A 24,852-nucleotide genomic window follows, 5' to 3' on the forward strand; every position below is an offset into this window, starting at 1 on the left:
CTCAGGACATTAAGCCTAGATTTTTAAATACAGTTCATCTTGATAAAATAGCTTAATATCTGTAATTAAAATGTGTGGCTTTAGGAGGAGAATTTAAGAATGAAATCGATAGTCACTTGAAATGCCTTTTAGTGGAAGTCTAAATGTGAAATCTCTTCTTCGAACCTGGATTTCATAGAGTATCCTTGAGTAAGAGGAGTAGAAGCTGTAAGTCAGGAAAACTTCGAAGTATTCCACTTCTGAAACAGTTCTGTGATTCATTTTTAGATATCTGTTTTACAGTTATCTAAAATAACTGTAAGGATTAGAAAATGAGTCATAATAAGAAAAATGACTTACCAGTTGATGAGAGTATGAAGTTGATGAATGTATGAAGTTTGGTAAGCAAGACAAAGGAGGGCTTAAAGCAAATTTCATCAATTTAGCGAACATTGCCAGTGCCTAGCTTTTGCCCTGTATTATGAGCACACATTTGAACTGAGATGGAAGCAGAATTGGAAAGAGATAAAAATAGGAGTCAGCAGCCCTCTAGGAAAAATATATATATATTTGATCTGAAATTCTTCCGCCAAGTACTATTTCAGAAAAAATTATGTGGGGTAAAAATGTTTAATAGAAATATTGGTGGCTGCAAGTTTAAGAATACCGAAATTTATAACTCCTTTGATATTGATTTATTGAACCTACTGCCATCACCAGTGATCACCTGGAAAAGTAAAGTAATTGTCTAATAGTTTTTCATCACTAAAGAACAACAATAAAATTTAGTCTAAAAATAGGCTACACTTTATCTTAGTAGAAATGGTCTGAAAGTTATTCTGCCTTTCTTTATAGCTTTGCCTAAATAACAGAGCTACATGATTTTTACCTTTTTGGGCTCTATGAATTAATTTCCAGTAGTTCCTTTGGGTTCCGAAATGCATGTTAATAAAATTGTTGTAAAAATGAAATGTAGAATTAGTTTTCCTTTTCAGTCTTGTAGGATATGGTTACTTTACATTTAAATATTACGTATAAGGAAGGAAAACAATCTTGTTTGAAATCTTTCTAAAACAAATTTGTGGCGATTGAGAGAGGAACAGTGATATATAAATCTAAAATGGGAAATAATCAGGGTCGGGCCCAGTGGCGTAGCAGTTAAGGTTCCCACGCGCCGTTTCAGCAGCCCAGGGTTTGCCGGTTCCAATCCTGGGTGAGGATCTAGCACTGCTTATCAAGCCATGCTGTGGCAGGTGTCCCATATATAAAGTAGAGGAAGATGGGCACAGATGTTAGCTCAGGGCTAATGTTCCTTGAAAAAATAAATGAATGAATGAATGAATGAATAGATAAGTAAAAATAAAAATAGGAAATAATCAAAGCCATGTGGATTTGGTTTTGGAAAAGTTGTGCTTGAAGTTTTGGATAGGAAAAGAATAGGGGAATATGAGATTATAATGAATACTCAAAAAAGTATTTTTTATTAAGTGTTGACACACACATTCCTCTTGTCATGATTGATGCATCATGCTTTTGTTTGACTGAGGCATCTCCATTGCAAAAATAGGTTAAGGTCCTTGGTTCTGGTCCTCCAGAGGTTTTACAAGTAGATACATTTAAACTATTATAAAAAGCATTTATTTTATCTGAAAAATTTTTCGGGATATGTTTTGTTCGATATAGTCAACTCAAAACATTAATTTTAACATTTCTTACCAAGGCTTTGATAAAAGTGGTAAAAATATTTTTAAGTTACTCTAGTTTGAAGAATCTTATTGAATAAAATAAAAATCTTTCTCCTTTTTTCTCCATGTGTTACTCAAAAAATAACAAATATGTGGTATTAACTGAATCACTTTGTATTTTCATTTAATAACTGATTGTACCTTTCAACAGGAGAAAATTCAGATCCAGTTAACACAATCATTTGAAAAAGAGGAGAAGCCCTCAAAAGATGAAGCAGAAAAAGAAAAAGCCAGTGATAAGTTGCCCAGAAAAATGTTATCAAGAGGTTTGCAATTTATTTGTTTTTTAAACAAAATTTTCGTTTCATCGTCGATAATTCCATCTTTTACCCCTTGAATAATTATATATACTATATCTGTATTAAAAAATGATACAGAATAGACTGAAGGGACAAGATAGTACTTGCTCATCTAGGCAAAATGATGCAAGATTTCTGAACATCAGTAAGATGCTTTAGCCAAAAAACTGCGATACATGCCAGAGTCGCTGAGGAAGATAACTGTCTTCATCTCTTATTGGTCTGTCACTCCTATTGAAATAATGGAATCACTATAATTTGAATATTGATTCCACTAAAAATATTAGTCTTCTCTAATTCCTTATGATACGAAGAGCTGATGCCAAAATATTCAGTATCCTGTAAGAATATTCCTAGAAACCCAGAATGTTTATCTTTTATAATAAATTTTAAGGGACTTCACCTTCATCTAGCATTGCAAGCCTATAAAAATGCTTTTTAATTTATAAACCCAGTTATGTTAACCAGTATTATGAACATCAGAAAGATAATACATTTGAGGGGAAGAAATAAACATGAATATGGAAAAATATTTTTGAAAGCAAGCCTTAGGTGATAGACGTGATCAAATCTAATTAAATAAATAATCTCTCAGAACTAAAATTTCTATCTGCCTCCAAATTATAGCCTCCACTTATATTCGTAACTGAACTAAGCTGTTAATTTTTCACTTAAGGAGGCATTTTTGAGCATGAGGATTATGGTGAGTATATAAAAGAATGCTTAAAGAATTCAGAGTAACTTAAATTGGCACATTTGAGAGTTTTTCTTTTTAATGTGCACGTATATGCAGTTATATAAACCCATGTCATGCTCGTTATATGGGAGTAGAAAAATTGTGGTCATCTGAGTTCATCATCAATTCCCTTTTCCTACTTTGTTAGTTTTTTTCAATGTGGGACATCTCATTTTATTTAAGATATGCATCATGTGTAAAAGGGAAAGGGATTTGTTTTCAAACAACTTTATACTGGGTTTTTGTGTTGTTGTTTTTTAGATTCCAGTCAAGAATACACTGATTCAACTGGCATAGATCTACATGAATTTTTAGTAAATACATTAAAAAACAATCCCAGGTAAAAATTAAATTTATAAGGTTTACCTTGCTTCTAGAGTACCGTAGTTTTGCTTTATATGTTTTTATTACTGAGTTAGGATACTAGAATAAGATTGCAATATTTGAAGTACACAGAAACATTTTAGTTTCTTAGGGCTAAGATGTTGTTGGTCTATATGCACATGTATAAATATCTTTTTGCATTGTGTATGTCGCCATGATATAAAAATAATTCGTACTCTCTGTAGGAATTTTGGGAAATACAGAATCACCAAAATATTTTGACTTTTAATTGAGATAGATATCATTGATCATGAAAGTAAGAGAAAAACGTATCTCATGATAATACACTCAACCAAATAAGAACATGGCGTATTCGTTTATAACAAGTTTTTGAACTTAGTTAAATGCAGAATTTTTGTTCCTTCTTGCTTAGTTTATAAACCTTCAACCCAAAGATTTTTAAGGTGCTTATTTGAGTCACTACTTTAACTAATTGTGAAATCCTTTGTGTTGCCCGGGTGCTAGATAGATTTTAACTTTTTGGCAAGTCATTGGCACCTTTGAGGCATTCTCCCCACCAGAAGGCTTATCCACAAAATATCTGACCAGTACTTTCATGGAGTAGAAGACTCCAAGGTCAAGAACTCTCCTAGATGTTAGCCTCCCAGAGCGCTGATTATTTTACGTACGTTGAAATAAAAATAAAAATCTCATTGGGTATGTGCCCATAGAAGAAAACGTGAACAGCTCTCTTCAGTCTCTCTGAGGCTTATCGCATGCTTCAGGATAGACCTTTGTTTTCATTCAAGATTTACTGTGTTCAGTCCCATCTTGATTTTCTTTTTTACATTTGACGTAAACCCCAAAAGGATAACCACCAAAATGAAAAGTGTTCTCCTTGTAATAGAAGCTAAAGGAGTATATGTATATGGTTGAGGAAGAAGACAGTCAACTCTGCATGACTTTCCTTGAGCATCTAGCATATGCTAAGCGTTGTGCTAAACATTGTAGATATGAAGATGAACAAGATATAATCTTTAACCCTAAAATATTCACTGTCTCTGTGCTAGAAAAACACACAATATATAATTAAAATAGAATAGATGTTGTAAAAGAAATTTTGCAAGGTGCTATCAAAACACTGAAAGGATTTGGGAGAGCTTCACTGAAAAGGTAATGCTTGAGCTGAGTCTTGAATTCAGAGTGCTTTAAATGGTAACTGTCCATACAGAGAAGCATGAGAAAGGCATTCTAGATAGAGACAAGAGCATTGCCAAGGCATGGTAGTGTGAGAAAAGAAGTGGTATATCCAAGGAAAGACAAGATTGTGCACTTTGGCTCTAGCAGGGAAGTATATGGCATTGATTCTAGAAAGTAGTGAGGAAGGTGTTGGTGAGGTATGAAGACAGATCATATCCAGTTGTCCTCAACCTAGGATAGCACCAACACACTGGGGTGTTGGGTCCCAGTGAGTGTAGAGTACTACTGGAAAGCCAGGGATGCTAAAAAGATCTGTAAGATCAACAATGAAAAATAGTCTTACTTGAAATGCCAGTGGTGCACAATTTGAGAAATACTGAGTATGGTGTGCTAAATTGAAGAATAATTAGAGGATTTTGAATAGGGTAATGCCATAATGGATTTGCATTGTAGAAAGGTTATTTCAGCAGTGAGAGGCCAAGATCATAAGGAAAGAGTGGATAGGAGACCATAGAGAAGAATAGAGAGAAAAGGACACGTTTGAAAGATATTTAGGAAATACCCTGGCAGAACTTGGTGATCATTTGGATATGGAAGGGTAAAGGAGCAATAGAGTAGAAGAAAATAGCTACTAGGTTTCTGGCTGGGCTGACAGATAGTTCCATTAACTGTGAAAGTAAATAAGGGGCAAGCCTGATAGAATAGGGCATGTTGTATCATAAATAAGTATGGTTTTGAGGTGCCTGATGGAAAGCCGGGAGATGAGGTCTGTCCGAAGGTAAAAAGGCTCTGGTTTTCAAGTAAATGAGCCATCCATATTCAAGAATCATCAGTAGAGGTGAAGCTTGCTATGGGTGAGTTTACCCAGAGAGATGAAATAAATGGCAAGACAAAATTCTATGGAAAGACAGTATTTAAAAGGTAGATGAGAAGAAGAAGAGACTGAGTCCTACAGATATCAGAAGAATCATGAGGGCATTTGTCTTAGAAGGCAGCCAGGGGGGAATAGTTTCATGGAAAATAAAATAACAGGGAGATGAAAATAGAAGTACCAAAAACAATCCATTAGATTGCTAGGAAGTTGCTGGCCATTTTAACAAGCCTCTTCATTTGGTGTAGGATGGTGGGAAGCACAACTTAGTGGGTTGAGGAATAACAGGGAAGGTAGATAATACATAGCCAGTTTAAGTAAAACGAGATAGGATCCTAAACAGGCAGAATTTTTCTTTCTTCTGTATGTGTAGGAGAGACATCAATAAGGACAAAGATTAGAAATCTATTTTTATGCTTTCTAAAATATTTTTCTATTGTGCAGTTCTCTGTTTTCCTCTACAAATGCAAAAGTTTTTAAGTTATCTGCATATGCATTTTTAAAGTGTACAATTTAATAGTTTTTAGTATATTCATAGATCTGTGCAACCAACACTACAGTCAATTTTAGAACTTTTTCATCACCCCAAAAAGAAATCCCGCACTCTTTTGCTGTTACGTTTCTCATCCCCAAGCCCTAATCTAGTTTGGTTCTACTGATTTCCCTGTTTTGGACATCGCATATGAATGAAATCATATATATGTGGTCTTTTGTGACTGGCTTCATTCACTTATCATATTTTCAAGCTTCATCCGTGTTATACCATGTATCAGTACTTTATTCCTTCTGTGTATATGTTTTTATTTAAATTAATATATAGGTGAATAATTAATGTAGTGGCTAATGATAAGTTATTACTAATGTCAGTGTGGATTGGGAAATGTCGCTGATGTTGAATTTTGTGAGAAATCAGATTTGCTTCATTGATGGCTCAGTGTTCCCTCAATGAAACACACAATTAATTACCAGATGTACGTGTTACGAAATTAGTCAGAAATGTGGCAGATTTCCACTAAAGCTTTCAAGATGTTAAGCAGGTTTATTTTTAGTGCTATAAAATTTAGTCAACCTTTCATTTCAAAATTTTTCTTCATATCGTTACATCTTTAGCTTCTTCTCAGCCCAGTAAATAAACTCACTTCAGATGTTAAATAATACTTTATCTGGAATTCCTGTTTGCAAGAAATATTTTCAGAGGCTACACTAACTACTCATTACTGAATTTAGAACCTAGGAACCTGAAGTTGTTCTTGATAGAGATTACACTCACTGACATGATGTTGTACCCTTTTTTGTGTTGATTTTATACTCATTTTGTGTACATTCCATATGTACTAAAGACATAAGGATAATACGGGTAACTGTATTAAATCTCTAATGGAGGGGAACAACCCCATGGATTAATCCTGGGAATGGATGTTTTTTAAGTTATTTGTTTTGTTCTGGGGAACATTGTGTAATTGCTCTGTGTTTGAAATACTTTCTAAAATTGCTTTTATTAGAGATAAGGTTTAAGTAATTTTATTTCTTATCTATTACGGATATTTGACCAAGATCACATGGAACACTGGGAAGGGGGTGGTCAGATGGAAGTGTTATTGGTTTCTTCTTTTTTCTTTGCCACTGGGTATACTAGCTACACACACTTTCTCTAAAGTTAGTTCTAGTGTAATGACTAGAACACTGATAACTAAAAGATTGTTGCTTCTTCATTTTAACTTTAGGCAGTAGTTTATTGATCTTTTTTTTTCCTGAGGAAGATTGGCCCTGAGCTAACATCTGTTGCCAGTCTTCCTCTATTTTTTGTACATGGAATGCCACCATGGCATGGCTTGAAGAGCAGTGTGTAGGTCCGCACCCAGAATCCGAACCCACAAACCCCGGGCCACCAAAGTGGAGCGCCTGAACTTAACGGCCATGCCACTCCGCCATGCCGGTGGGCCAACCCCTAGTTTATTGATCATTTTGATTGAGATCCTTATTTTTATTATTTAATAATAGACAGCATGTATTGGTTCCTTGTAAAGGTTATATAATAACAATTTCAATAAGTGTAACGACTTTTAGGTTCATGTGCTAAACCTTATGCCTTAAGAAAAGTAATTTGTGGATCTCTGAGAGTCCTATATGTAGTGCTTCTATAAAGGATTATTAATTTTTAACTTAGGACCATTACCAAAGTATCTAACTTTGATTATAGATTTGAAAATTCAGAAGCTTGGACTAAGCTATAGTGGATAAAATGCAGGAAGTGTACATCTTAAGAACTTAAGGAAATTATCAGCCTTATTTTTCTAACAAGTTCTACTTTTTAGTAACTAAAAGTTTAGTAAACGAAGCAGGGGAACTTAATTTAAATAAACTGGTCAAGATAATAATAGAAAGTCCTCTGCAATCTATAGATCTACATGTGAAAGTAAGAAAAAAGCCTTAATTTGTATCAATGGCTAGTAAAATTGTTATAATTTGTTTTCTTTCATGGAGACAACAGAAATTTCTTTTTATTGGCAGTACATTCACTGAAGAGCATTTCATATATCGTATGCCTGTTGTTTAGCTCAAAACACAGGAAACCAATTTAAATGCACCATTTCGTGAACGCTGAATAAATTGCCTGCCTCGGATTCCTTTTTTTTTCCTACCATAAGTGTATAAAATGTATCGGGAAAGTTACTGAAAATTATATCATCTCAAGATAAATTGACCCTAAAGAGTTAAAAGAAAAGGAGGTCTTATAGTTAAATAAATAATTTTTTTGCATGGGGGAACCTTATGAAGTAAAAATTCGTTGTCCTCCCCCTAGAATTTAAGGAAAATAAATGTTAAAAGACCTTCTGGATGAAATAATTTGATTAACTTACTCCATGCAAATATATTTGTTGAGCACCTCTATATAGAGTCCAGATAACTATATAATGATAGTTGTGATAAATACTATTAAAGAAAAGTATAAAAGAAACAAGTTTTAAGAAAGAATATGATAAGTTGTTCCAGGCAAAGGAAAGAGCACGTTCAAGGAACCTGAGAAAGGAAGGGGCTTGGCAAGTACAGAGATAAGCCGAGATGATAAAAGTTTTGTGAGTAAGGGGCAGGAGATGAGGCTAAAGAGGTAGGTAAAGACCCGACCATGCCTGCCTTCTAGGCCACGTTACAGATTGTCAGTTCTAACCTAAGAGCGGTGGGAAACCTGTGATAAATATTTAACCAAGGCAATGATGTGTGGTCACGTGTGTTTTTGAAAGATCTTGGATGCTCCAGGTAGAATAGATGAGGAGGAAAACAAGGGAAGAATAGAGAGAGACAGTATTCTACTATTGGAGTAGTCAAGCTAGAGATCCTGATCGCTTGGATCCAAGGTCGTGGCAGTGGAAATAGAAGAAAAATGGATAGAAGGTAGATAAAATTTGCAGTAGTAATTAAGTGCATAGGAGGGTTAGAAAACGGATTATAATGGGCCAGAAATGCTTCGAGCACAATATACTGGGTGGAAGGTGGTGCCACTTACTGAGATGGGGAAACTAAAGGAGAATCAGGTTTGGGGGCAAAATTGAATGTTGCTAGATTTGTTAAAATGTAATCCTGCTGTTAGCTTTGGGTTTGACATCACCATGTAGGCATGTATTTCTCTTGATTTTTCAACTAATATTTTAAAAAGTATGGTGAAATATTACTCGGTTTTCTGAGACTTCTTTTGCGTAGAGGTAGAGGGAGGATCAAACTCAGGGCTGATGTGTAGACTTGCAGGTGACTTAGGCAGGGGGCACTGTCATCTCTGTTAGAATTGGAGAAGATCTACTTTGGAATTTCTTTGGGAGGGAAACGTTAACCTCTTGGGCTAGTTTTCTTGATCTGTAAAATTTCAGGAATAGGAGTGAATGATCTGTAAAGCTACTTCCAGCTTTAACATTATATGAGTTTTCTTTTTTTTCTCTCATGCACATGAAATTTCCAGTGAGTGCAGGAATACGCTCTTGAGCCGTGTTCTTGGTGTGTGAGCAGGGAGGTCCTTTGGGGAATGCTACCATGAATTTATTACACTCTAAGTGCGTGAAGTAGTAGGACCCTAGTGGTCCAAAGGAGCACATGCAGGTACTCCCTAGAGTCCTTGTTTATTTTACATGTTGGAGGCCTTTGGTTCATTTTGACTTTTATGGGAAAAATTCCCAAAGTGTTAGAAATATATAGTAGCAATTTACGGAATGACTTGAAAGTCTTCTCCTGAGTTAGTTAGTAATGTAGTTCATACTTTTCTTCTAGAGTTCTATCTATAGACTAGCATTGGATTCCCATAGGAGTATTCCTGTCGTTGCTGGCATTGCATGTTCTTTAGAGTACTGTTTCTATGGAGTTCAGCATAACAAAATCATGAGCCTAACTAAAGATGTCTGTTTTCCTGCTACCTCTCAGCTTACTGAGTAAGGAAGTAAAGACTAATACGAGGTTATTATCTGTTTGCAGAACAGGCTCCAATATAGTGATACTTAGCAGATCAAAATATCTCTCTTTTAAGGATGGCCACAAGTTGATAATTGTTGAAGTTGGGTAATGGTTACATTGAGGTTCATTACACTATTCTCTCTACATTTGTGTATGTGTGAAATTTTCCATAATAAAAAATTTAAATGTTATCTTTCATTCTTTTAGAACATTACTTCTTTAGAAAGCATGTAACTATTCTAGCATCAAGCTTGTGATATTCCTGATGTGTTTTTAGGAAAAGAAATTTAGCAGTATAAATTCAACATTTATGATTATTTCAGTGTTAAGTGTTACATATAAGAGTCTTCATATTTTGTTTCAGGGACAGAATGATGCTGTTGAAATTGGAACAAGAAATTTTAGATTTCATTGGTAATAATGAGTAAGTCCTGATATTTAACAAGAAAACAAATTGTCATCACCGTTCTCCTTGATTTACTAAATTAGTTTTTCTTCTCCTTCTAGGTCTCCACGTAAAAAATTCCCCCCAATGACATCTTACCATAGGATGCTGTTACACAGAGTAGCAGCTTACTTTGGATTAGACCACAATGTTGATCAAAGTGGGAAGTCCGTCATAGTCAACAAAACTAGCAATACAAGAATGTAAGTATACAGAAATGCAGGTATATGTTATTTATATGTGTAATAATACTTTACCTTTCTATAGCACCTTTCTTCTGAGGTTTTCCATGTTTTAGCAGCCTAATTAAGCTTCATAATAACATATGGTCCTATATGATAGGACCAAAAAATACATTTGGCTCACTAGATACAGAGTGCACCTGTCTAGAGTGAAGTAAGGCAGATGAATGAGGACTGGTTTTAAAAAACCCTCGAAGGTCATAATATCAGTAATATAACCATTCTCATGGATTTTTAAACTAATGTAATTTAGATAGCAATGCCCAACGTCAGGGAAATTTGTTTAAAAAAAAAAAAAAAGTGGGGCCGGCCCCGTGGCATAGAGGTTAAGTTCTTGTGCTCCGCTTCAGCAGTCCACGGTTCACAGGTTCCGATCCCAGTCATGGACCTACACACCGCTCATCAAGCCATTGCTGTGGTGGCATCCCACATACAAAACAGGAAGATTGGCACAGATGTTAGCTCAGGACTTATTTTCCTCACCCCCCAAAAAAAAAAGGCAAATTCTGACACGCTTACTTTTAATTAATCTATCAGTTTACCATTCTTTCCATCTGTGTTTTTACCCCATTTCTCCCATAAATCTCAAGAAGGTAGGACTGATGGTTAATACAGTATTATCCATAATGTTGTGTCCCCATTCTGGGCTACATAAAATTTGCTGAGGAAAATTATAGGAGGAGACATTTGCTTTAGAAAGTGATAGCGAGGCTGGCCCCATGGCCAAATGGTTAAGTTCACGTGCTCCGCTTCAGTGGCCCGGAGTTTCTCCAGTTCAAATCCTGGGCATGGACATGGCACCACTTGTCAAGCCATGCTGAGGTGACACCCCACATGCCACAACTAGAAGGACCCACAACTAAAAATACACAACTATGTACCAGGGGGCTTTGGGAAAAAAAGGAAAAATAAAATCTTTTTTAAAAAGTGATAGCTTTATAGTGTTAGTAAAATAGATTGTCAGTGCTGGTCTTTGGGAGGCAAAGCCCCAAGGCAGAGGCATCTAAAATTGTAACGTGGACACAGCACCTCTTCTGCCTATTTGTAAAGCTAATCCTAAAGCAGCTTGTTGAGTTCAACTAAAATTTGTACTTTGGTAGGGATTTGCTTATCAAAAGCATTTTCTGTATCAATCTCACACGTGGCAGCAATGCATCTGTGGTAATGAGCTGCAGTCAACTTCAGGTGTCATAAATAATGCTTTTTAGTTCATTATTTTTCTAGCTTTCTTAAGGTAGACTTCTCTCAGGGTCTTATCTATGAACCATTCTGTTTGCGTGGTTATATTGAATTCGCTTATGTCACTTCTATTATAATGGCCCTTACACCTTATAGCTGCCATGTGGTTTGTTCAAACTAAGTTGATTTTCTTCCATTTCAAATAGTATTTTGTCAACTAAATAGATGTATGTATTTTTAAATGGTTGTTGCTACGACTAAACTTAAATTAATGAATATAGATGTCTTTGAACCTTTCCTTAGGGATTAAATTTTACCTGCAAATGTAAATCTGATTTAATTTTCCTCTTTCTGACCTTTAGTCTTTTTAAAATATCCTCATCAATTAGTTTTTTCCCAGTTAGTTATGTCATGGCTGAAGTAGAATAGTGACCATTAAATATTAGCTGGACGGAAGGTGAATTGAGCTCTAAATCATTTAACCAGTACCTTTCAGTGTTACTCGGAGCTGCTGGATACCCAAGCACATGTACATTAGCAGGCATTTTGACTAACATTTTGACTGGTGACTCTCTAAGGTTTTCAATACAGTGTAACCTCAGTTATTTGAATGCTATGGATGTCGCAAAGCTTTAGGGTTCTCTTTATCAAGGTAATCAAAAGTTTAGCTAAACAGATGTTTATGATGTACTTGAAGAATGGATCAATAGCATAATTATAACTAGTCATTTCGGATCATTGAAGTTACACTGTATTCTTATTTTATATCTTCTGGAACATGAAGAAGATTGTAAATCAGAAAACCTTAGAGATCTGCTCCACACTGAATAAAAACAAACTTACGTTTTCCTCATAGGCAGATTACCCGCTCCAGCCTTGAACCAGTAGTGTTGTGGATGTCAACAACCCGGTGCCCACTGGGGTGTCTCAATGGAGCGGGAAGGTGGCGATTGCAGGGCAGTAAATTCAGGCATCTATAAAAGAAAGAGGTAAGACAGTCTTAAGGTTAGCTGAAATGCCTGCCAATGCTATTTGATGTTTGGGAATCCAGCTGCTCTTAGAAAAGTTGCTAGGCCCTTGGTTAAACCTGATAGTTCACTTTGGAACAATAATCTCTCACCCAAGTACAAACTCCTTGAATAAGAAAATGTGACTTTAAACAACTATCAAAAATAGTTGCTATAAGTAAATGGGGCGATCATGTGACAGAAATAACAACATACTGCCGTTGTCAGACTAAATAGACAATCATTCAAACTCCTAAAGAAAGCAGTCTTTTTCTAATCAGTTTGATCATGAAACTATTTTTATTCTTTTTATTTTTCTCTTTAGTTCTGTGTATGGCTTTATGTGGTTATCTACTCTCTGTTTCACTTATCTAAGTATATTTTAACATAGAGATCTACTTCAGCTTACTTAGATAATTTTCATTTTTAAATCTTCTTTTGCATACTTTGAGAGGTAGATACAATACTTTACTAAAAACTCACTATGTTAAAACAAATATTCAGAAGTGTTACTTGAATACCATATGTAATGGAATATCTGGTCAAGATTGCTAAAAATGTCATTATTTGGTTTAGAAACTTCCCTGAGGTATTCATAATTAATATGTGACTGTATAATATATATTTAAACTATATGTAAAAAAAACTACTTAGGGGTTCAATTAGACTTTCTTTATAGCCTGTAAATATGTTTTTTATGTATTGTTTTAAAAGAGTAATTCTAATTTTATAATAGGATGGTATTAAATCATGTGTTGAATGAATTAATTTGTTAAAGCTGAAAGTATATTTAGAAAGTGAAATTTTACATAACTGTGATTTTCCAAGGGCCACAATCTTGTCTGTCTTCTGGATCTCAGTAGATCTTGCCACATTTCCATAGAGGAAAGACCAAGTCAGCCATAAAATATTTTGTTGAGATTTCATAATCATTACCTTAGGTTACAAAATTGACCCTCAAAAAAGAACTTCTCTTTGTTAACTTGCTTCAATGTACCCTGCTGTAATTAAGAATTCTTGGTCACTTGATTGCATCTTGAAGTACTCTCTTAAATCAAATAAAAATATTTGATTACTTTCAATTATATAACATCAAACTGGGTACTCTAGGAGTATAACATAAAATACAGTGCTATACTTTTTTCTTTATCCCAGATTTTTTCTTAGACTTAGAGCAATGCAAAGAGACAGTACAGGCTTTGAGTCGTACGTACCGCAGCTCCAGCCATGACTTGGTCATGCACTAGGCCTTTGACCTTGGACAGTTGCTTAAGCCATTTGAACCTCAGTTTTCTTAGTAATATTTGTAATAATACCAAACTTTTACTGAATGTTTACTGTATTAAGTTTTGTTCATCTATTAATTCATTTCATCTCAGAACAACCCCATGAAGTAGGTACACTATAATTACCATTTACAAACGATGAAACTAGGGAATAGAAAGGTTGAGTAACTTGTGCAAATCCTAAAGCAACGAAAGTGGTAAAGCTGAACATTTGAACCTGAGCATTCTGATGCCAGAGCCCACACTGTGTTTCATACGGCCTTTCAATCATAACATGCAGGAGGTAATATTTTCTCATAAAATTATTGTGAGGAGTAAGTGAGATAATGTAACTATCTATTAATGGCACTAGTGAGTGATAGTTTTTATTACTTTTCATAAAATATTATATTTAACTTTTCTCTAAATATTATGTATTATCTTTTTTGTTCCCCTGGGTATTTTTTAGACCTGATCAGAAATTTAATGAACATATTAAGGATGATAAAGGTGAAGACTTTCAGAAACGATATATCCTCAAGAGAGATAACTCTAGCTTTGACAAAGATGATAACCAGGTAATCTAGCACAATTAGAGTATTTTTACAAGTGCAGGACTTATACTAGCAAATCATTTTCCCAAGAATTAATTGTTCTTTTTTCTTTAGATGAGAATACGTTTGAAAGATGACAGAAGAAGCAAATCTATAGAAGAAAGAGAAGAAGAGTACCAGAGAGCTAGAGACCGAATATTTTCCCAAGATGTATGTACTGACTGATATTTAGGTCTTCATGTTAGAATTTATGCTAATTGCATCATAGAGGCTCCTCTAATCTATTGATCACATTTATTTTTAACTACATGTGTTACTTATAAAGTCACCTTTTAAAATATTGAGATCTGCCTTGTTCATGTTAATAATTTAATAGCTTTTTATGTAATACTACGTTGCGTTATAAATTTTTCAGACGTGGGAAGCAGATAGACTACAGGAGTAGTATGTTGGACTGAATAGATATTTTGTGTAATATTTTTTCTTCCAGGATTCTCACAGACGTGAGATTTGTAGAACATTAGTTACTGTCTGCAAAGTCATGTGCTCTAAGTCCTACTTGTTAGTGGGTTTTTCCTTTTTTTTTTTTTTTAAGATTTTAATTTTTTCCTTTTTTCTCCCCAAAGCTCCCCGATACATAGTTGTATTATATTCTTCGTTGTGGGTCCTTCTAGTTGTGGCATGTGGGACGCTGCCTCAGCATGGTTTGATGAGCAGTGCCATGTCCGCGCCCAGGATTCGAACCAACGAAACACTGGGCTGCCTGCAGCGGAGCGCGTGAACTTAACCACTCGGCCACGGGGCCAGCCCCTAGTGGGTTTTTCTTGATAAATAACTTGTTTCTTTTAAAATAAAGCTAAAGCTAATTCGGGGCCAGCCCAGTGGCATGGTGGTTAAGTTGACCAACTCTGCTTTGGTGGCGCAGGGTTCGCAGATTCAAATCCTGGCCACAGACCTAACACCACTTGCCAAGCCACACTGTTGTGGGGTCCCACATGCAAAATAGAGGAAGATTGGCACAAATGTTAGCTCAGGGCCAATCTTCCTCACAAAAAAATAAATAAATAATAAAGCCAGTTGAAATTTTAGACTAATATTTGTTTTCCACTTTATAAGAGATTATACAAAAGAGATCTGTTAAGTGGCCAATTATTTTATGCATAAGTTTGAGAAGAGAATTAGTTTGGTCTTACCAATATCTGCTCTGTGCAGTACTCGGCACCTTTCAAGGATATATGAATGTATGTAATTTGTGTTGACACTGCCAGATACAGAAATTTCCTCTGTATAAAAAAACAAAGTAAATAACATTAAAATCTAGACTACCAGTTGAGTTCAGAATATTCATTCAACAAATCTTATTGAACACCTACAGTAGGTGCTGTGCTGGGCACTGGAGAACATATTCATGGACAGTTATAATAATTTATCCCCCAAACAACCCTATATATGGTAGATATTATTGTTATTTTTATTTTACAGATAAAGAAACTGAGGCTCCAGGAAGCTAAGTAAGCTAGCCAAAGATCATACAGCTAGAAAATGACCCAAGTTGGGATTTCAACCCAGGTCTTCTGAACTCAGAGCCTAAGCTAGATGTATTTCTCTATCTGGTTTATAAGACAAATGAAGTCTCTACCCTTGCTGAGTAGCCAGCTAATGGCAATATGGTGATTTGTGTAGAGTCATAAAGGTAATATAGGCGGCACAGCAGAGAAGCACCACAAATAATGGGACATGGCACAGAAGCACCATACACCAAAATTGAGGAGAAAGAAGGACAGTTAGGTTCTTCAGAGGAGACCTAAAGGAGTGAAGTGTTCCAAGTAGAGGGTCAGAATTTGCAGAGGCCCGGAGATAAAGGAGAACTTGACACATGAGGAGTCGAAAGATTCGGAGTGGTTGGATTATAGTGTGTGTGACACAGGAAGTAAGGAAAGGTTAGATTGGAGAAATAAGCAGGAAGCAGATGACTTGATCTTGAAAGCTAGTTAAGGTGGTTGGGCTTTTAACTAGGGCAAACGTCAGCAAACTTTTCCTATAAAGGGCCAGATAATAAGTATTTTTGGCTTTTTCATACAGTCTTTATTGCAACAGCTCAGATCTGCCTTTTTAATGTGAAAGCAGGCATAGATAGTACGTAAATGATGGGCGTAGCTATATTCCAATAAAACTTTTATTTGTAAAAACAGGTGGCTGGCCATAGTTTGCTGACCCCTGTGCAAGAACATCAAGGAGCAATTAAAGAGGGAAGAGGAGTGATCAGATTCTGATCGGATCAGAAAGACATTTTAGAGAGATTGCTAGGACTTCTCTTGTTTACATTGGATGAAAGGGGCAAAAACTCGTAGCTGAAAAACTAGTTAGAAGACTGTTGTAATAATACAAGGAAAAATGATGGTTGCCTGAGCTAGGGTTAACAGCTCCAGAAGAGTTTGGCTGTAAGCTGCATTGAGGCATAGCTGCTTGTTTACTGCTACAGCCACGGGCAAAAGCACCGGTGATCAGAATATTTGTCGAGTAAGTAAAGTGAAATCACAGACTGGTGTATACCTTGAATATATAATAATGAAAATGGGTTCATTTTTGAATATTACTACGCATGATTTTTATTGTCATCATTGTTTACAGGTGGCATTATGTATCTGACAAAAGCTCAACTTTTTATATCTATTCTTTCTTTTTAGTCCCTGTGTTCCCAAGAGAATTATATTATTGACAAAAGGTAAGGGAATTTTTAACATTTGTTTTGGTAACTGTCTGACTGATGCTAATAAAAATAAAAATGTCTTATTAAAATGCCAACAGACTCCAAGACGAGGATGCTAGTAGTACCCAGCAGAGGCGCCAGATATTTAGGTATTGGGAGCATGTTCTCATGCAGTCTTGAAAAATTTAGCATTTTTTTCTTTATTCTCTGCCTTTTTCTCGATTAGCTTTTCAAAGTTTTATTTCTAAATTACAGGGTCAATAAAGATGCTTCCGGGAGATCAGCAAATAGCCATCAAAGCAGCACTGAGAATGAGCTGAAGTACTCTGAACCACGACCCTGGAGCAGCACGGATTCAGATAGCTCTCTCCGAAACTTCAAGCCTGCTGTAACAAAAGCCAGCAGCTTCAGTGGAATTTCAGTCTTGACAAGAGGTGATAGTTCTGGAAGCAGCAAAAGCATAGGCAGGCTTTCAAAAACAGGTATAAATATCTGTCTGGAACTGTGCAGTCAAAACATTTGTTTCGTTAATGTTGTCTTAGCTCGTTATTTATCATATGTGGCTTCTGTAATTATCCTAAGATACAGAATTCCTACCAGCAGTGCATTGAGCACCTCCAAAATACTTAAGAGGTAATATGTTTATTGATATTTGGGTTTCATTCTCTTTGGGAGAGAGAGCAATGTACAAACATCAATTAAAATAAGAATCCTCTATTGTGACATAAACTTAATCAGGCTGGTTCAATGAAAAGTCATCTCATGTTTGAGTGTCCAGAGGTGGTTGGAAATTCTTTGTTGCTTATTTATAGTTGAAAGGCATGGTTTCTCACCTAGGACTACTTAACAGTGATTGCATTTTCTATGATAAAATTCTTCATTTGTCATTCAAACAATAAATAAAATTGCTGAGAGAGGTCAGCCCAGTGGCGTAGCAGTTAGGTTCATACATTCCGCTTCAGCAGCCCAGGCTTCACCAGTTTGGATCCGAGGTGAGGACCTACACGCCACTTGTCAAGCCATGCTGTGGCAGGCGTCCCACATATAAAGTAGAGGAAGATGGGCATGGATGTTAGCTCAGGGCCAGTCTTCCGCCACAAAAAGAGGAGGATTGGCAGCAGATGTTAGCTTAAGGCTAATCTTCCTCAAAAGAAAAAAAAGAAAAGAAAGAAAAAAAATTGCTGAAGAGTTTTTGAGGAATTTAAAAACTAAAGTAAAACAGAATGATGGAATTATTATGAATGAGTGGAAATTTTAATAACATACTCATTCTCCTAGCTTCTTTGCTTTTAGAGTATGTAACATTTAGGCTCATAACATTTCTCTTTTCACTTTCACTAACTGGCTTCAATACTAAAGAAGCTCACATCTCTTTTAAGGATCTTTTATTTTTATCCCAAAATGAGCATGAAAGTCAGCAGAAGAGGCACTCTCTGTTTAGCCTGTTTGGGTTGTACAGATACGGTATTGTACAGATTATAATTGAAGGGAGAGATGTGTATTTGAAGGTGACAGTATTTTTTTAGCTCTTGACTATAGTCAGTGCTTTCGGTTGTTAAGGCTTTGATTGGTATTTGTCACCTTTTTAACTTACAATGTCGATATTAAAAATGTCTTAGTGTATATGATAGAATATTGCTAAAGATAGGTAAATTTTGTGAATATAAGGAATTTGCATCTGTACCTAATGGGAATTTATTAGAAAAATGGCCACTTAGTCATCCTAACAGAAAAAAACTACTCATGAATTGTGGGAAAATCATTTAGACACACTGCCAAATTAAAACATTTGAAGAACATGTGCTATTTATAATCTGTATTATCTTCAGAGATGAAAAGAAATATTATTTAACTCTTTTAATAAGAAAAAAGATCTTTTATATAGTTCTTGTCATTAGTCATTTTGGCACAACTCAAAATAGAAATTATCCTTCGGAAGACACTCTGTATAGTGTATCATATTTGTTTATTTCACTCATTAACTGATTGATTTTCCATCTGAGTCAACATTTTTACTTAAAACCTAATTAACTATATACATCCTCAAAATCTTTTCCTTTCTTTCATTGTCTGATTTTCCACCTTTACCTGTTATACTGAAAGTCAGTGACATTTTCAGTTTCAATGTAATAGAAAATAAAATAGATTGCAGGCACGAAAGCAGTTAAAAATAAATTATCAAATCAGTTTATTGAGTACAGTGAGAAATAAATTTTAAGCTGATACTAATATAAGTACTTGGAATATTTTTCATGCTCTCTTTGTCCCTTGATTTGATAAAAAATTGAAAGTTTACTTTACATTTTAGTAAGATGCTATGATTATGAGCTGAAAATGAAATTCTGCAATGAATCTTGACAATTGTTTCTCTTGATAAAGAATTTATCATTTTTGTTATTTTCTACACTACTCTTAATCTTTCTGTGTTCTTATAGATAAGGGGTTTCTGATATAAGAGGTTTGGGGCATTTGGCTGTGCTAAGTTCTTTTTCCTGGGGGAAAATTATAATCTGTATATTCCTAGGTATTAATCTAAAAGGTAAAATGTACATAACTTTGTCCTTTTGGGAATGTGGGTGATGTGCTTTTTGTGGCTGTCTGTGGCTGGTGTTATTATAAACTTGCTTAAGTTGCATGTTTTGGCTATGACTTCTCTGACAACTTACGTGATCAGTTTGCTGTTATTAAACTTGTTCATGGTGGGGAGGGGAAGCAAAATTGTACAGTAAATCAAAAATAACCAGTGCTTTTTCTGTGGTAACTGCATGTTATGCAATGTGAATTTTATTGTTACATATTTGAAACCTGCATTTTTATATGAGATTTAAAAAATCCATATTTTTCATTACTCCTCCCCTAGGTTCTGAGTCTTCTGGTAGTGTAGGGTCATCCACGGGCTCTCTTTCTCACATCCAGCAGCCTCTTCCAGGTACAGCTCTCAGCCAGTCTTCTCATGGCGCACCTGTCGTCTATCCAACTGTCAGCACTCATAGTTCTCTTTCCTTTGATGGTGGCCTAAATGGGCAAGTCGCACCTCCTAGCACTAGCTTCTTTTTGCTTCCCTTGGAAGCGGCAGGCATACCACCTGGCAGTATTCTGATCAACCCACAAACAGGTTGGTATCCAGAAAAAGGTGTTTATTTCAGTTGAGATATCAGGAATTATCTTAAAATTAAAGAATACATATTAAATGTATTTTCTGTATATGTGTTGTCAGCTTTTTAATTTTTCATGAGTAATTAGCATTTTCCCTAGAATTTTAATAAAAACATTTATGCTAAAAAATATTAAAAGACATTTATATCAGAAAGTATTTTTTGTGGCATCCATGACATCATCTTTGAGGCCAAAATAATGGCCTAACTATACATAAAAAAACAATTCAGGGGCCGGCTCCATGGCCAAGTGGTTAAGTTCTCGCGCTCCGCTGTGGCAGCCCAGGGTTCGGATCCTGGGCGCGGACATGGCACCGCTCGTCAGACCATGTTGAGGTGGCGTCCCACATCCCACAACTAGAAGGACCTGCAACTAAGATATACAACTGTGTACGGTGGGGGGTTTGGGGAGATAAAGCAGGGGGGAAAAAAGAAAAAAAGATTGGCAACAGTTGTTAGCTCAGGTGCCAATCTTTAAAAAAAAAAAAAAAAAAAATTCGTTTCCTAGAAATGAGACAACCACCTTTGAAAGAGCTTTATTTGATAAAACAATTTTTATCTTGGGGAAAATAGTATGCATTTCATGAAGAAGGAGAAAGTTAAGAGCTCTTACTCATTATATAGTGAAGTGCAAAGAGCTTGTAGGTAATTGTCCTTCTAAATATGTAATTGTTTTCTACTGAGGAAATACTAAAAGGACATCTTGTTAGTAAAAGAAAACAGGTAGTCAGTATGAATTAATATTGACAACACATAATCTTTGCAATTAGATAATTTGCATTTATTGAGCATCTACTTTGTGGCTTGTACTATGTTAGATACTTTAAATACATTATTAATTATCTTTTTAACAGCCCTGTTAGGTGAAATCCCCATTTACAGATATGGAAACCAAACCTTGGAGAGATTAAAAAGCTGCAATCATAATACATTTCATTATGTATATTGGCAAAAATGACTTACATAAAGAAAACGTGATTTTTTTAAAAGATTACAAGAAATCTTGGTTTCTATTCAAAATAACGTAACCCAATCGTTTGGTAAGATAATGAAAACAACCTTAAATCATTTGATAACCTTCCTTAAAACTTCATAGACTTAGGGGCCGGCCCAATGGCGCAGTGGTTAAGTTCACACGTTCCACTTCTCAGCGGCCCGGGGTTCGCCGCTTCGGATCCCAGGTGCGGACATGGCACCGCTTGGCAAATGCCATGCTGTGGTAGGCGTCCTACGTATGAAGTAGAGGAAGATGGGCATGGATGTTAGCTCAGAGCCAGTCTTCCTCAGCAAAAAGAGGAGGATAGGCAGCAGTTAGCTCAGGGCTAATCTTCCTCAAAAGAGAAAATATCTATTTTACTTCCTGTTGTATTTTATTCAAAACACATTAGTTAGTATGTTTCTGGTAACATGAAAGATTCAGTTGAGTAGGTATTGACAGAGTGAAAAACTGATCTACTTGAAACTGAATTGTATTCTTAATTTTAATTGAGTCCAAAAGTGATCTCTTGGCTTTTTGAGAGCAGCGTTACAACTCATTCAATGTTTTTTAGACAGTCTTTAAGTTACTTTTAAATGTGCTTTCACTCAAATTTTCTCTACCATTTTTTTTCAAAATTATTTGTTAATAAATACTCAGTATGACTTGTTTTTAGGTATCTCTAACCATCACATAAATTATCAGGAAACTGAGGAGAGTAATTTGATTTTGGAGGACTTTTCCCACTTGATAGTAAGGGAACAGTGTATTCTTCTCTCCCAAATATTATTTTATTATTTGTCATCAGTTTACAAAAAAAATAGAGATTTACCATAGAAGAAAGGATTTTTTGAAGGCACTTTAAGCAAATATTATTCAGTCAAATTTCTCTTATTTTCTTCTGTATTCTTCCCATTCCAAATGGGTATCATAGTCAATGGTCAGTTTATTTCACATAGCCCTTTCTTTTTTAAAAAATAATCTGGTGTATAGTAAGGAAAAATACTAATCTTTGAATCTCTTTATATATATACACATTGAAAAAAGTCTGGAAGAAAGTATCCAAATTGTAAACTATGAGATTTCGGGGGACGTATTTTCTTTTGGATCTCTATTTGTCAGTTATTTTCCCATAATAAAAATACTACTTTTATATAATAAAGAAAAAGTTTTTCAGAATATATGTGTTAGAGAAAGAGAGTAAATTTATTTTGCTTAGTTACTTAAAATATCCTCCCAATAGGGGCCGGCCCCATGGCCGAGTGGTTAAGTTTGCACACTCTGCTTCAGCGGCCCGGGGGTTTCGCCAGTTCAGATCCAGGGCACAGTGCTAGCACCGCTCATCAGGCCATGCTGAGGCGGTGTCCCACATGCCACAACTAGAAGGACCCACAACTAAGATATACAACTGTGTACTGGGGGGCTTTGGGGAGAAGAAGGAAAAATAAGAAATAAATAAGAACAAATCCCTAAAAAAAAGTGTGTGTATATATCCTCCCAATAATTAGTAAGCAATAAGAACAAGCCTCAAAATTAATACTAAAGTTCTCCCTAATTTTATCTCCTATCTATGAGTAAAGTTCACTGGAATTAAAAAGAAATTATTTTAGGAAATTATTTAGAATTTAAAAATTATTTACAACTTTTTGCAAGTTAGAAGTCATAAAATAAGGACACTGCTGTCAAGTCCACAATTTGAAATTTGAAACTGTCAACCATTTTAACTTTCATGTAGATTTAATTTATTGAATACCTGTAGTGTGGCCTGTAAATTAGATATTTCTCACTGCCTAATAGAGGCCAGTTAATAATTTCTGAGTATCCCAAGTGAAGCATGTTTTTCTTCAAACTGAAATGTATTGCATTGCCACTGGACCGCAGTCCTATAACTGAATCCCTTGAGCAAAATGTGTTTCAGAATTCAGAGTTTTTTGGAAAATACAATGTACTATAAAACGGCTTCAGTAGGTTCTGGAGCAGCACCCCTATAGTAAAACACTGCAGCAAAACTTTTGAATATTTACTCTAAGTGGGAAAAATAAAGACTATTAATACCTCATGTAATGTCAGACTTGGCTTCCCAAGCCAAGGAAATCTTTTGGTTTTCAGAAACTTGAGGCTTTTGGAGTTGTGAATAAAGATTGTAGAAATGTGTTGTAAATTGTTAGTAGAATGACCTATTTTCGATCTCTATTGTAAACGATTTTTTTCCTCCTTTTTTAATTTTTCAGGTCAGCCCTTTATAAACCCAGATGGGAGTCCAGTTGTGTATAATCCTCCTATGACTCAACAACCAGTTAGAACCCAAGTGCCTGGACCTCCTCAGCCACCTCTGCCACCCCCACCACCTCAACAACAAGCAGCTAATCACATTTTCTCACAGGTGCACATATCCACGATTACATAATGCTAAGTTCACCTGCCTTTGCATATTTGGGACTAAATTCACTAATTATAATTGAGATAGCCTGAGTAAGTATCTCTTAGAACTTTAAATATTCTCCACCAGCGGTGTCCCACTCACTCCTCATAGGAAGAGAAGTTAACTTCAGGGGCTTTTCAGCCAATAAATACAGAATATATATTGGAAAGAAGGGAATTTTATATCTCATGGGCCTGTGTGGTGAGTATTTTATCCCCATTTCATAATAGCAAGAAGTGGATGATAGGAATAAAAGAAAACACTAAGATTGTTCATTATCCCAATAAGCAGTGAGTTGGTTTAAGAGTCAACAGATAAGCAGTCAGAAGAAACTGAGTTGAGTTGCTCAAGTTCTGCAAGGTGCTCTCCATTCCACCTGCCCTAGAATGATAGAGGCAAAAACATTCTGAGTTAGAATTACCAAAAGCACAGTTATTAATATTTTGAATTTGGATATAAACACTTAGAGTTTACACATACATTTTCACATTCAGGCTTTTCCCCTATAGATGTGTTATTCATCCTTGCAGAACTTGATTTATACCAGTGTAAACTCTTATACTTTCATTCCATCTGTTAAAAATTGTGTAACATATTAAAGACAGTTTGTACAGTTATACCTCTTTTTCCCTGTAAGACTATCTAAATATTCCTCTAGTGAGGACATGGGAATTTATATCATTTGTATTGCAGGGGTGAAGAATGTATGAGCAGTTTGATCAAGTTCTCAAATATTTTGAAAGTCATGAAAATAATTGTTCCTCTCGCAGTTAAGACTTCTGATACTGGGCAACGCAGTTTATCTAAAGTAGAAAGACCTCTATGGTTTTGATGCACTTCTAAGACCACCAGATGAATTCATATAGGTAGAGTGAATTGCCTAAAACTATTTCCAAAGACTCCCATATCCACTTCCCAACCCCATTTTATTTCATACATCCAGGTAACATCTTAGGCTACAAGAAGTGCCCTCCCTGGCCTTCTCTGCCTTGGCTTCATTCAGCCTTGTCCTGGAGTTTCCCTTTCCTTTTGCTGTCATGCAGTTGTCTTTGCAGTGCTGTGTATTTCACCAGGAACTTTAAAAGGACTGATTTTCATTGCATTTCATTCAGTGGAAATAATGTTAGTCTGGCAGCTTCAAAAAGTTCTAAGGGTTTGTCTTTGGTTGTATATCTCAGATTATTATCTCTTAGAAATAACTTTATCTGATTTAGTTATAAAAGACAATCCTAAGTGAAGGTGTAGACAGCTTAGTTTAGAAATAGATGCCGTAATGGGCTGTAATTTGAAACCTTGGGGTATGCAT

General features: G+C 35.5%; 1 protein-coding gene across 7 annotated transcripts in view; it reads left to right on the top strand.

Moving 5' to 3' along the window:
• The window catches only part of LOC124233824 (R3H domain-containing protein 1-like), a 181,140-nt gene that overhangs the window by 85,333 nt on the left and 70,955 nt on the right, over positions 1-24,852 (top strand). For 2 of the 7 annotated variants that reach the window (XM_046651060.1, XM_046651059.1), the window contains 11 exons: positions 1,876-1,990; positions 3,021-3,099; positions 9,956-10,015; positions 10,099-10,239; positions 14,199-14,307; positions 14,398-14,493; positions 16,971-17,008; positions 17,092-17,142; positions 17,249-17,475; positions 19,854-20,108; positions 23,356-23,507. In XM_046651060.1, the coding sequence (XP_046507016.1) occupies positions 1,876-1,990; positions 3,021-3,099; positions 9,956-10,015; positions 10,099-10,239; positions 14,199-14,307; positions 14,398-14,493; positions 16,971-17,008; positions 17,092-17,142; positions 17,249-17,475; positions 19,854-20,108; positions 23,356-23,507 (1,323 nt within the window). Of the gene's footprint in view, positions 1-1,872; positions 1,991-3,020; positions 3,100-9,955; positions 10,016-10,098; positions 10,240-12,313; positions 12,447-14,198; positions 14,308-14,397; positions 14,494-16,970; positions 17,009-17,091; positions 17,143-17,248; positions 17,476-19,853; positions 20,109-23,355; positions 23,508-24,852 lie in introns of those variants that run through there. The other 5 variants (XM_046651061.1, XM_046651062.1, XM_046651063.1 and 2 more) reach the window with 4 other exon arrangements.

This window comes from Equus quagga, unplaced genomic scaffold (assembly GCF_021613505.1).
Source record: "Equus quagga isolate Etosha38 unplaced genomic scaffold, UCLA_HA_Equagga_1.0 252_RagTag, whole genome shotgun sequence".
Classification (NCBI taxonomy): Eukaryota; Metazoa; Chordata; class Mammalia; order Perissodactyla; family Equidae; genus Equus; species Equus quagga.